This window comes from Anolis carolinensis, chromosome 1 (assembly GCF_035594765.1).
Source record: "Anolis carolinensis isolate JA03-04 chromosome 1, rAnoCar3.1.pri, whole genome shotgun sequence".
NCBI classification, from domain to species: Eukaryota; Metazoa; Chordata; class Lepidosauria; order Squamata; family Dactyloidae; genus Anolis; species Anolis carolinensis.
Window position 1 is genome coordinate 354,822,990 of NC_085841.1, and position 12,640 is coordinate 354,835,629.

Below are 12,640 nucleotides of genomic sequence, written 5' to 3' on the forward strand. Positions count from 1 at the left end.
CCTTGCTTAAGTGTTATGGACTAAAGGACCTTGTCATCTCCCCTCACTTTGCTTGGCAAAGTGAGTGTTTCGGTTACTGGATTACAACTTTGGACCTTAATATTTCATATTGGACATTGTTTCTTTGGACTAATTTTGACCTTTCCTGAAAGGTCTACTTCTGGACTATTTTCTACACTTGTTTTTATTAACTTTATATACTCCTACAATAAAGATATTAGATAGATTCTGGCCTCTGTGTATGGTTATTGGTGCTCTGCAGCCTGGGTCTTGACAAATACAGAGGTTCTGTGTGAACTGGCTCCCTGGGTTTTTAAGCACTCTTTCAAAAAATGTAAGGAGTTGGATGAAATAAGTTCTTATTAATTTAGCCAACTTCTATTTAATGACATTTCAAGAATCTAAATACTTGAAGGAAAAAAAAGATTGTGCTCATGAAAGCTTACTCCTAAAGGTTTGTTTTGAATACGCCTGTGATAAACGCAATATAATGTGGGGTTATTTGAGAAACATCAATCATGTTTTATGGATTTGTGATAAATACAGTTGTAATTATAGCTCCCTGGAAATAATTCAGCTGTCACTTTTACCTCGTCAAAGTAAATAACACTGTCAATTTCCTTGATGTGCATGACCTGAGTAAACATTTCAAAGCGCTCATTCGCAGTTATGCACCTTCATTTTAAACAACTGCTCAAATGAATGTGCCTCCATCACAATTCAACACATTTACCATCACTCAAATAAAATGAAGACTGCACGTCAATAATCCATCAAAATCAGTTAGAAATCATGCAAAGTATTTGCTCGGTAGGGCCACAAACTTTCAAGTCGTTTTGAGTCATTAGGTTTAAACATTAACCAATTATCATGGTGGCTTTCAAACAGTAGGAAATTTGAATTTGGTCGGAAGCTTCACACAAGGGTTACACAAATTCATCCAGGACATAAATCAATAGGTCAATCAAATAAATATTGATTATTTTAAAATGACAATTTTCAACTCATATTCCTAGGAAGCCTGTACTTTGTTAAGTTAATTAATTAAGTTAATTAAATTTAGACAAATTAATAGAGGATGAGTCTATGAATGTCTGTAAGCCATGACAGCTACATACGTTCAGAGGCAGCAAGCCTTTGGAAGAGGGACAATATGCTTCCCACGTGTGGGTCCTGCTATACATGTACCCTCTCCTCACATCCACACACAGATATGTCCAACCAAAAGACCGAGCAACCACAATGTGCCAACAAACCCTCTAAAACTGATGAGGTTCCAAAGAATGACACACAAAAACCTTTTGGTCAAACAGGGATGAAAATGGTAGATTGAATATAAGGGGCTTAACAAACATGGGAGGAGTTTAAATGAAGCAAATTCACATTTAAATACGCAGCAAAAAAAAACTCAATCGTTTTTACTTATATATTATATGATATTATATTATAGAATGCCTTTCTCCTGGTGAGTGACCCATAGCAACTTACAAGAAGGTTAAAATAAGATAGTGAAAACAAAAACTGCTAATTTAAATTTAAAGCACAATATAACAAACTAATATTAAAACACCATCAATTTTAAAAATATAAAAATAATTTAAAAGCTAAGTATACAATAAAGCGCACACACCTCACAAAAAGATCCTTGTGTAACCAATTAATCATCAAATGTCAATTTAAATAAAATGTCTTTATCTGCCAGTAAAAAGATAGCAAAGAGAGGACCTGTTTAATCTCCCTTGAAAGGGGATTTGGGAGCAACCACCAAGAAAGCCCTCTCCTGAGTCCTCACCAGAAAGGCCTGTGATGGTTGGGTTGAGATAAAGGATCTCAAGACTGGTAGGTTCATACAGAGAGATATGGGGTGCATCTGCAATGTAGAGTTAATGCAATTTGACAGCACTTTAACTGTCATGGATCAAAGCAATAGAGTTTATACTTTGGCCAGGCACCAACACTCCTTGGCAGAGAAAGCTAAAGTCCTTGAGAAATCACAACTCCCATGATTCCACAACATTCAGACATGGCAATTAAAGTAGTGTCGAACTACATTAACTCTACAGTGTTGATGCATCCATGGTCTTTCATACAGTCTCAACTTAAACTGTATAGGGATTTACAGGTCACAACCAGCACTTTGAAGTGTGCTTATAAACAAACTAGCAGCCAGTGGTTCAGCAAGGGAGCTGCATGTTCCCTATCAAAAATACTTGTGCTAACAATAAAAAGTAAACATTAGTATTTTTGTTTTTGTCTCTGGTGTTTAATAGGGGAATGAAAAACAACATTTTAAACATGCTCTGTTCTTCTAAGGTTGGCAGGTTTTGGTTTATTAATTGGAAAGTTATTTCACACTTTTCATGAGCTCAAAGGTATTGAAGATTTTGACAATGTAGAAATGTTTTAAAATTTAACCAAGTAATTAACTAATCAGTTAAAAGGCAAGTAATTAATCCGTCAAAATTAATTAATCAGCTGGCCACCCTAATAATTAAGATTGCCAGCATTCCAAAGTAAAAAACAACAACTTCAAGCTAAATACTTACCATATACAATCATGTGTAAGTCAAAAAGTTTATGGAAAAAATGACCCAAAAAAACCAGATTAATTTATACATGGGTCAGTGTAATACCTCTGTCTGCCATGTCACCACTTCTGGCCTTTTTGAATGCATGAGCAGGAAAATGGTAGCAGTGGTGGCTCTTGGCTTCTACCATGTTGGGCAAGGAGAGTAAAGGGGGTCAATTAATTTTTCAAGGTGAGCTCTCCTGGGACGAACTCCTCATCACCTGACCCTCTACACTTGGTTGTCCACAGCCAACCCCAATGTCACCTCTGAGGAGACAACCCAGGTGGCTGCAGACAACCAAGATCAGGTGGAAATGAAAGGGACCAGAGAAGGTAGGGAAAAGATTTAAAAAAAACAGTGTCGCTCTGGTCAAATCTTCTTCAGCACCAATGATGTTTTTTTGCTGCTCACCATGTCAGCTAAATGCCTCCACCATGGCTGGAGAGTTTCCTGTCTTTTGGATACATTTTCCAGTTCCTCTTCACTTTATAACCACCTCCCAATTCTATCCACAACACTTGTCTTATCCTTCACATTTCAGCCTCTGGTCCAATCAACCAGCCTTATTTGTTCACAGCCAGACCACTTGTCTCATCATCATCATCATCCTCTCCACTTGCCTGTTGCAAACAACCAAAGGTGAGATGACAGGTGGGTGGTGAACAGGAGCCGTAGAAGGCAGGCAAAAGGTGAGAAACCAGCCAACTTTCCGTCCAAATCTTCCTCATCATTGCCGGGATTTCTTGATTCCCCATTTGTCTCATCTTTTTTCTCTTCACTAACAGCCTAATCAACTGCTGTCAATTGTCTAAAGCCAGCCTGCTTGTCTTATCTGCCTTCTCTACACCTTCTCTGAGGAGCCAAGCAGGCCAGTTATGGACAAGCAAAGGTGATCAGATGGTCAATAAAGAAGAACCATAGAAGCCAGGTTAAAAAAAGAGAGAAAAAACAGTTGCCTCTTCAGACAAATCTTCCTCAATGTCACCAATGTTTCTTTGCTCACTAGTTCTGCCAGTGCCCCTAGCCACAAGCTGGAGAAGTAGCTGGTTTCTCATATTTTGCTTGCCTTGTTTGGCTCCTCCTTGCCACTTGGGCACGTGCTATCGGTTGTCTGCAGCCAGTCTACTTGTCTCTTCTCTTCACCATTTTCTGTGAGCAACTAAGAATAGGTGGCCGGCCAGCCAGCCAAGTTCATCCAGGGGGAGCCTACCATAAAATAACCACACACATAGTCTACTTTCAACCACAAGGCAAAGCAGCACCAAAGAGCCACAGCGGCAGCAAGGAGGGGGTTGGCACTTCTTTTAGGTTCTCCCCAAATAAACTATTCCAAAAGCTTAGTTTGTCCAGAGAGAGCCTACCATAAAATAAACACCAGCCGCCTCTGTTCTGCATGGCAAGAAGGGCAGTGCCAACGGAGCAAGCTGTTGTCTTTCACTGCTGTACTCGGAGAACTACTTTTTTTTGCCAAGTGGGATGAACTGAGTATAACACCCTCTGGGCATTAATATTGGGATTTCTAGTGAAACAGATTGATGTCTTTGGCAGAACAAAAAACCTATGAACAGAAATACATTTTCTCATCAAATAAAAAAGAAGAACACACTGACTGTTAAAAATGAAGAATTGCACGGGATTTTTTCGCCATCCAACACTATCTATATTATGCAAGCCTATCAATGACATGGCAGTATTTTATAAAGCTAGTCTTTAATTTGAATTGAATTCTGAAGCATTTCAAATGCACAGGTTTAAAGTGGGATTTTTATCATCAGAAATGGCATTGAGAATGAACTACCACACATTGAGCTTCAAAAAAGATGTGTCCCATGGGTTTTATCTTTTTTAACATCCTTAGCATTGAAGTCTAAGCTCTATTACTTTTTACTGGCAGCATATTACATGAAATGCTAGTTAAGCAACTGTATCTTCGCCTTTAAATCTAAAGGCAAATGACTGCTTTTGAAATGGGAGTCCTAGTCGAAAAATCTTTCCAATAACAGAGTTTTCAAGGCACATCTGGAGGTCCTTGTACTACAGGAAAACATCCGTGTTCACTTCAATAGACAGAGAAACTCTTACCTACAGAAAAAGATATCCCTCTAGAACTTGCTCTATTTGTTTCAGCAAAAAAGCTTGCATGTCCAGGAATTCTGTATATGCATACATGAGCAAATGGGCTCAGATTGGGATCAATTGAGTACACTGGGGATGGCAACTGTGATAAGCCCACTTTCATGCCTCAGGACCTTCTGGGGGCTACATGTACTACCCCTACCCCCCTGGGGGGGGGGGGGGTCAGCAGGGGATGGAGCGGCTGAAAAACTGTAAAAAATTGTATTTATTCATGTTAAATAATAACACAAATTGCAAACTATTTAAGGGGATTTTGTTACACTTGAAGGCTATTCTTCTTTGAATTGTCTGTTACTACTATGTACAGTGGGATGCCACAAATCCTCTGGCCAGTGCTTTTTCCCAATAAGTGACCCATTCTTCAAATTCTGCATCAGCAACTGATCTTAAATAAAGATTGTTGGAGAATTACCTTCCAAGACTTTATTTAAGATTGAAGTAATTTCTGATATATGATGACCCTATACCAAACTTATCACTGAGTTTTCTTGGCAAAATTTGTTCAGAGGTTTGCCATTGCCTTCCTTTGAGGCAATATGATTGGCCCAAGGTCACCCAGTACGTTTTTCATCACCAAGTGGGGATTTGACTTTAACACTAAAAACTACTACACCATGCTGGATCTCCTATATTTACATACAGCCACTCATATTAACAATTCACCCTCAAATCAATGAAAGCTCTGTGTAGAGCCTCTTACTTTCATAATGTACCCAAACTGTCCCTATGAAGGTGATCTTCTAGAAAGAGAAAACAGTCCTCCTGTCGGCACAGGCAAGTGTTCAAGATTGCTGCACATCCCATGTCAAATGTGAAAAGAAATATCCCAACTCTCAGACTCAGACCTACCTTTTCCTTAAGGTAGATTCACCAACTTTAACCACCCTGATCACTTCTTTCACAGTACGCCGAAAATCGTGCATTCTTGCCGCAACTAGAAGAGCTGAAGCATAAACAGAGAAAGGACCACATCAAAAGGCAGTTCAACGGGAGAGAAAGCAAGGGAATATGGTGAGTCATGCAAGCATCATCTAAAATTCTAATTTTTCTCTATTAATTTTAAAATATTGATGTTTAGCTCTGGGCTTGAATACTGAGTGATTAAATTGAAACTTCATTAGAAAAACTTGATTTGTACGCAGTAAATTTAAACTAGTTGCAACAGGGCTTTCGCAAAAACAAAAGCACAATATTGCATTTTGGGGACCTGGCCCACTTCTAAGAGAGTGGGATGAGGTCCTAGTGACTGATTGATAGTGATTGATAACAAAAACAAAGGAAGGAATATCATTTTCATTGTTAATGGTTTGGCAACAGCTGATGTGATAGATGGATTGATAGATTGATGTTTAATTGGGAACTGAGGAGGCAATCTGATTAATGTAACAGAAGTATATACTTAAGAGGCAAAGGAATAGAATTTTGTTTATCTGGGTTAGAGAGATTAACAGCTGAAGATCACTAATAAAGAATTATTTTTAAATAAATATAAATATATATACATGTTCAACTGACTTTCTGCATGGAATATACATACAGTAGAGTTCCAGTTAACCGACTTCTGATTATCCGACCTACCGTATTATCTGACATGCCAGGCCAGCCCTTTGGAGAAACCTGGTGCGTGTTGCTAGGCAGAAACATGCACAGAGCTTCCCTAAACCAGCTTGCCGGTTGGGATAATAGGGCCTCTCTATTATCTGTCAGGTCTGGTTATCCGACATTCGGCCCACCCGTTTATGTCGAATAACCAGAACTCTACTGTATAAGAAGATATGAACTCTGATTCTGATTACTAAGAAGTATGGTATATTTTATAGAAGATTCACAGTTTAATGCAGTGATTCCCAAAGTGGGCGCTACTGCCCCCTGGTGGGCACTGCAGTGATGCAGGGGGATGGTGATGGCACCCATTAGGACATGGGGGCGGGGCCAGGGGAGGGGAGGGGCCTCTTCCCAAGTGCCGGAGACAGGGCTGAGCACCTGAGGCACCTATTAGGACACAGGGGGCGGAGCTAGAGTAGTGGGCGTGGCTTCTTTCTAAGAGCCCGAGACAGGGCTGAGAATCTATACCTCTCCTGAGGCGCTTGTTAGGACACAGAGGGCGAAGCTAGGGAAGGGGGCGGGGCCTCCTTCCAAGAGCCCAAGACAGGGCTGAGCCTCTATACTTCTCCTGAGAGGCCTTTTAGGACTAAAGGGCGGGGCTAGGGGCGGGGGCGGGGCCTCTTCCCAAGAGCACGAGACAGGGCTGAGCCTCTGTATACCTCCCCTGAGGCGCTTGTTAGAACACGAGGGTGGGGTATAGAGGTTCAGCCCCGTCAGGCACTTGAGAAAAGGCTCCGCCCCCTCCTCTAGCCCCTCCCCCTGTCCTGGCAGGCGCCGCAGGATAGGGATAGAAGCTCAGCCCTGCCTCAGAGCTCGTAACTCCGCCCATCCCAGTCCTGGCCGCCCATTTATGACTCTGCCCACCTCCCCCTCCCAGCCCTGCATCTTGGACTAGGGGGGAGGCTCAACCCCACCTTCTTGAGCATGAGCCACGCCCACCCCTCTAAGCCATGCCCCCTTTCCAGGGGGCGCTGAGTAATATTTTTTCTGGGAAGGGGGCGGTAGGCCAAATAAGTTTGGGAACCACTGGTTTAATGTATGAAAGAAGCACTGAAGATCTTTTATAGGTTAATGTAGGTTAATTATTGCTGAAGAAAAAATACAAATTCACTTTTATCTTTCTTACTTTTTCTTTCTTCCATCCATCTTATTTTATTTTATTTTTCCTCTCTTTTTCATGTTTTATATATAGTCATTACTCTATTTTATATATCTGGAAATCTTTAAAAATACTTTGAAAATTGTTGAAGGCCGGGGAGGTGGGGAGGCGCTTTCATAGGATGTATACCATCCTACTGCCAAAATGCCCCTAAACACTCTCTGGAAGTTGTAGAATCATAGAATCGTAGAGTTGGAAGAGACCTCAAGGGCCATCCAGTCCAACCCCCTGCCAAGAAGCAGAAAAATCGCATTCAAAGCACCCCTGACAGAGGGCCATCCAGCCTCTGCTTAAAAGCCTCCAAAGAAGGAGCCTTCACCACACTTCACAGCAGAGTTCTACTGCTGAATAGCTCTCACAGTTAGGAAGTTCTTCCTAATGTTCAGGTAGAATCTTCTTACTGTAGTTTAAAGCCGTTGTTCCACATCCTAGTCTGCAGGGCAGCAGAAAACAAGCTTGCTCCCTTCCTCCCTATGACTTCCCCTCACATATTTATACATGGCTATCATGTCCCCTCCATTGTGAAGACATTTTCTGCATGCTTTCCTGCCCTACCCCAATGGCATTTTAGAACCAAGAGTCTTTTCTTTAAATCAGATGTCACATCTTTTTGATGCTTCATGTTTTACCCCAGGGTGCCACAAAAACTACCTAGAATCTACATACACTTTGTTCACACTTTGCGATATGGAAAAATCACCTCTTTGGACGATTTCATGAATTGAAATAGCATTTTAATAGACCTTTTTATGCAAGGTATCTTTAAGGATTACAAAACAGGTCAAGATGTCCAAGATTCACATACTTGGGTTAGGTTCAGGAGTAGGAAAAAAGCTTGGCCTATCCAATGGCACTCAAAAATGTATCCATTATTTTAGTCCTATATATCCAATGGCTCCCCATTTTCCTGTTATCCAAAAAGTGAAACACAAAGCTATGCATTATTTTTAAGGCAAATGTACTATGGTATACGTTATCCTTTCTGATGTTCTATGATGATTCTAGATCAATCTTTTTTTTTATGCGAAGCATTCTAGAAATCATACAGCTGGATGTGAAGTCAAAGCAATCCCAGCTGAGGTGCAAGTATATCTTCCCTCTCTTAACCTGTTCCATAACTTGAGGCATCTAGGGTTAAACTGAATTTGCAATAAAAATGTGAAATAACAAGAAGAGATTCAGCAAGGAGATTTTTCTTTCTCTCTTTGATACCAGAATGTGAGCAACACAACAAAATTCATTGAAAGTAAGGTCAGCATGAAATGCTACTTCAGGTCATTCATGGGCCTGTCACCCACATGAAGAAATCTCAAGTCAGTTGACTGATTTAATTTTTACAAATTTCAGTACAACAGAATAGAAAGCAGCATTCTGAAGAAATAATGCCCTTTAGAAGCTTCTCCGTACCTGCACCACAAAGGCCAGAGGGCCGTCGACCTGTGTGCATCCAGTCTCTCTTCATCTGCTGCAGGAGCCTCAGAGCCGTCATGGAAACCTCATGGTTCTTAGTGCCGAACTCCAGCATGTGTGCAAAGCGAGGAATATATAAACATGGGTCTGCAGCAAAACAAGAGACAGTTATTTCTGAATGTGACCTTTAACTTCCTAGATGCACATCTTGAAACAAGAAAGCCTTCTCTGATGTCTGGCTGTGCTGAGATAAAACAGTTTATTCTACTGCTGTTTCTCCAGCTTTTTAGATGTTGGCCTGTTTTCAATAACACGAGCATAAGATGCTTGTGGAAGAGTCTTCATCAAAGGGAATGGAAGCAATTTTCCCCTCTTTTTTCGGTAGCTCTAGCATTACCATCTCCCACACTCTTCTAGAAGTTACCTACAAAGTTTAAGAGCAGGTTTTCCCGGGATACAAGGCTCTGTAGGGGAGGAGAAGTCACCCAAAATGGTGTCTCTCCTTCTGCTTCCATGAGCAGATATCTACAGTAGAACCAAAATGGGAAACCTCATTATAAATAGTGATAATAGTAAGAATTTTTAAAAAGCCTGTTGAAAAGGAATTAGTCTCAAGGTAAGCATGGCAATAGAATTTGCAGTAGGGCAGTTGGCTCCCACATCACTGGAGTTGCCAAGTTTCAGTCAAAATTTTGCCAGGAGCTTTCTTGCAATCTGTTTTTGAGATAAGGGTCAATGCTTGGATAGCTCTTTAAATCATGGACTAAATCCTAGAACAGATTCACTGCTATATTGAAATTGAAGTCTGCAGCTGCCACTTGATTAAATTCAAAATAGATGTTATATGTGATAGGCATGGAAAAAAATACTTCCTCCTCCAAAGGAATTGGATAGTTTAAACCAAACAATAGTAAGCCTTGACTGTAATAACCTTTTCCCTTCCTGCCATTCATTGGCTCAAAGCTGAGACACTACAGCTTTGCTACCTTTGTAGGAAAAGACCATCATTTCCTCAAGGAGGAGACCAAAAGCAAATAGAGATTGTACATTTTGTGAACAAATGACACTTCCAGAAGAAAGTGACTAAACAGCACTGTCCTCTCCCATGCTACTGAGAGCTTCTCTGGGGTGATTTAAAAAAACATGCATTTTCCACACAGTGTCCTCACAGGCCTACACTGTCATATAAAATCCAGATTATCTGCTTTTAACTGGATTATATAGAAGTATAAAGTCATATAATCCAGTTCAAAGCAGGTAATATGGATTATCTGCTTTAATAATCTGGATTATATGGCACGTGGAAGTGGCTTCTTGTGCAGCACAGCCTCCAAGGAAGTTGATGATACTCTTTGCCTTAATACCATGATTTGTGAAGCTTTCATATGTACTACAAAGTACAAAGTAACATCCTTCTGTGATGGTTCTCCAATGTGGTTCTGCAAGTACACCAACATCAAGAATATCCCAAGTGGATGAGAAGTCCTTAGCATGTTGTGTGCAAGACCATAGATAACTTTGCTATCTCTTGTGAAATACTTGTGTTCCTCAAGAGAGGCAATGGAAAAGCTTTGATATCCCTGGAAAATACAGGTCTCATTCTGAATACTCTGGGGCCCCTTCTACACTGCCATATAATCCATATTATCAAAGCAGATATTCCTTATTATTATCATTATTATTATTATTAACCTTATTTATACCCTGCCTTTTTCTACCCCAAGGGAGCCTCAAGGCAGCTTACATGCAACACTTATACAGTGCCTTAAGGCATAAAACATACGCACGAGATAAAATTAGAATTAAAATTAATGCATACATAATAGCATTATTAAAAGACATTTCAATGGTAAACATGTCACCCATCCAAAAAAGAATCTAAGTCCGTTCCATAATCAAATTGCATAATTTCCCATTAAGATTATGGCACTGTGCTATTTTTCAAAGGCCTGCTCTGAAAGTCAGATTTTCACTCTCCTTCTAAAGGATAGGAGGGAGGGGGCTGATCTGATATCACTAGGGAGCGAGTTCCACAGATGAGGGGCCACCACTGAGAAGGCCCTGTCTCCTGTCCCCACCAGTCGCGCTTGCGAAGAAGGTGGAATCGAGAGCAGGGCCTCCCCAGATTATCTTAATCTCTGAGTTGGTTCATAGAGGGAGATACGTTCGGACAGGTAGACTGGGCCAGAGACATTTAGGGCTTTATAGGCTAAAGCCAGCACTTTGAATTGTGCTCAGAAGCAGACTGGCAGCCAATGGAGCTGACGTAACAAGGGGGTGGGATGCTCCCTGAACGCCGCTACGGTGAGCAGTCTAGCTGCCGCCTGTTGGACCAACTGGAGCTTCCAAACAGTCTTCAAAGGCAACCCCAAGTAGAGCGCATTGCAGTAATCTATACGGGATGTAATCAGAGCGTGGACCACCATGGCCAAGTCTGACTTCCCAAGGTACGGGTGCAACTGGTGCACAAAGTCACATTATCTGTATGTGGACTCATACTGGATTATATGAGTCCACACGGTTTATAACCCAGTTTAAAGCAGATAATGTGGGATTTTATACAGCTGTGTGGAAGGGGCCTAAGAGCCTAGCAAACTAGGGACAAAATATCTCACTTTGGGCTACCAGCTACCTATTATATGTTTGCACAGCACATAAAAGATACGGTTTTTACAGTTCAGATATTGCAAATAAATCCCACTAAGGTAGACATGGGCAAACTTTGACCCTCCAAGTGTTTTGGACTTCAACTTGAAGTCCAAAACACCTGGAGGGCCGAAGTTTGCCCCTGTCTGCACTAAGGTCAAGAAGTAAATTTAAGTAAATCTTTGAGATGAAAGATTTTACCAATGTGAGATACTTAGATATCTCGAAAAAGACAGGTGCACAGGCTAAACAATTCCAATCAATGCTCACATCATGTTCAGAGGTACTGGATATAGCACTGAAGATATCTTATAAATGGGTCTTTCAGACTTTCTTTGTTTATATTCATGTTCCCCAAGTAAAACCCCTGAGATAGGTTTAATAAGATGTGATACCTTAGGGTAGCTTATATCAATGATATTAACACATATATAATATTCTGGATCACTGAGAGTTATGATCATGGCAATAACACCAAAATCGTGACAATGTAAGGACCATGAATACAAGTTATACATGATCCATCATCTTTAAATCCCTCTACATGTGCATACATATTTGGACCAATGCCAGGTACCAATGCAGTGGCTAATTTTCCTCTAAGTCTCCCTTGTCATGGAAGATGAATCTGGGAACATCAAGTGAACCAACACCAAAAGATAAATGGCTTGTGTTCATCCCAGGCTAATGTTGTCTGAGTGTTTATGCATTAAGAGGCAGTCCACAATGTCTCCATGATGAGATTTCTCCAATCCCCAAAGCAGAGATTATTTGGGAAGATGTTCGCATATACCAAGTCTAATATGCCTTGCAAATGCACTTTAAAGCATAACATCCATTGTACTTAACCATACTTGCTTTATATATATAAAAGCATATCCCAGATCTTTTAGAATTACACGCAAACACTAATGCAATATGCAATCAGGGGCTGAATGTGAAAAGGTTTTTGCATTATGTTGCACTATAAGGCAATAGATCCCATTTGATCTTGGAAGCTAAGCAGGGCCAGCTTAATCAGGTGGGAGACTACCAACTATGTGATGTAGGTCCTATTTCAGAGGAAGGGATTGGCAAAACCACCTCTGAGTATTCTTTGCCTTAAAAAAACCAA

The 12,640-nt window shown here is 40.7% G+C and overlaps 1 protein-coding gene across 2 annotated transcripts in view; it reads right to left on the reverse strand.

Annotated features, from left to right (window-relative positions):
- The window catches only part of brf1 (BRF1 RNA polymerase III transcription initiation factor subunit), a 267,788-nt gene that overhangs the window by 128,812 nt on the left and 126,336 nt on the right, over nt 1-12,640 (reverse strand). For both annotated transcript variants that reach the window (XM_003214279.4, XM_062968566.1), the window contains 2 exons: nt 8,878-9,027; nt 5,556-5,649 (listed from right to left, as the gene is read on the reverse strand). In XM_003214279.4, coding sequence (XP_003214327.1) covers nt 5,556-5,649; nt 8,878-9,027 — 244 coding nt within the window. The remainder of the gene's footprint in view (nt 1-5,555; nt 5,650-8,877; nt 9,028-12,640) is intronic.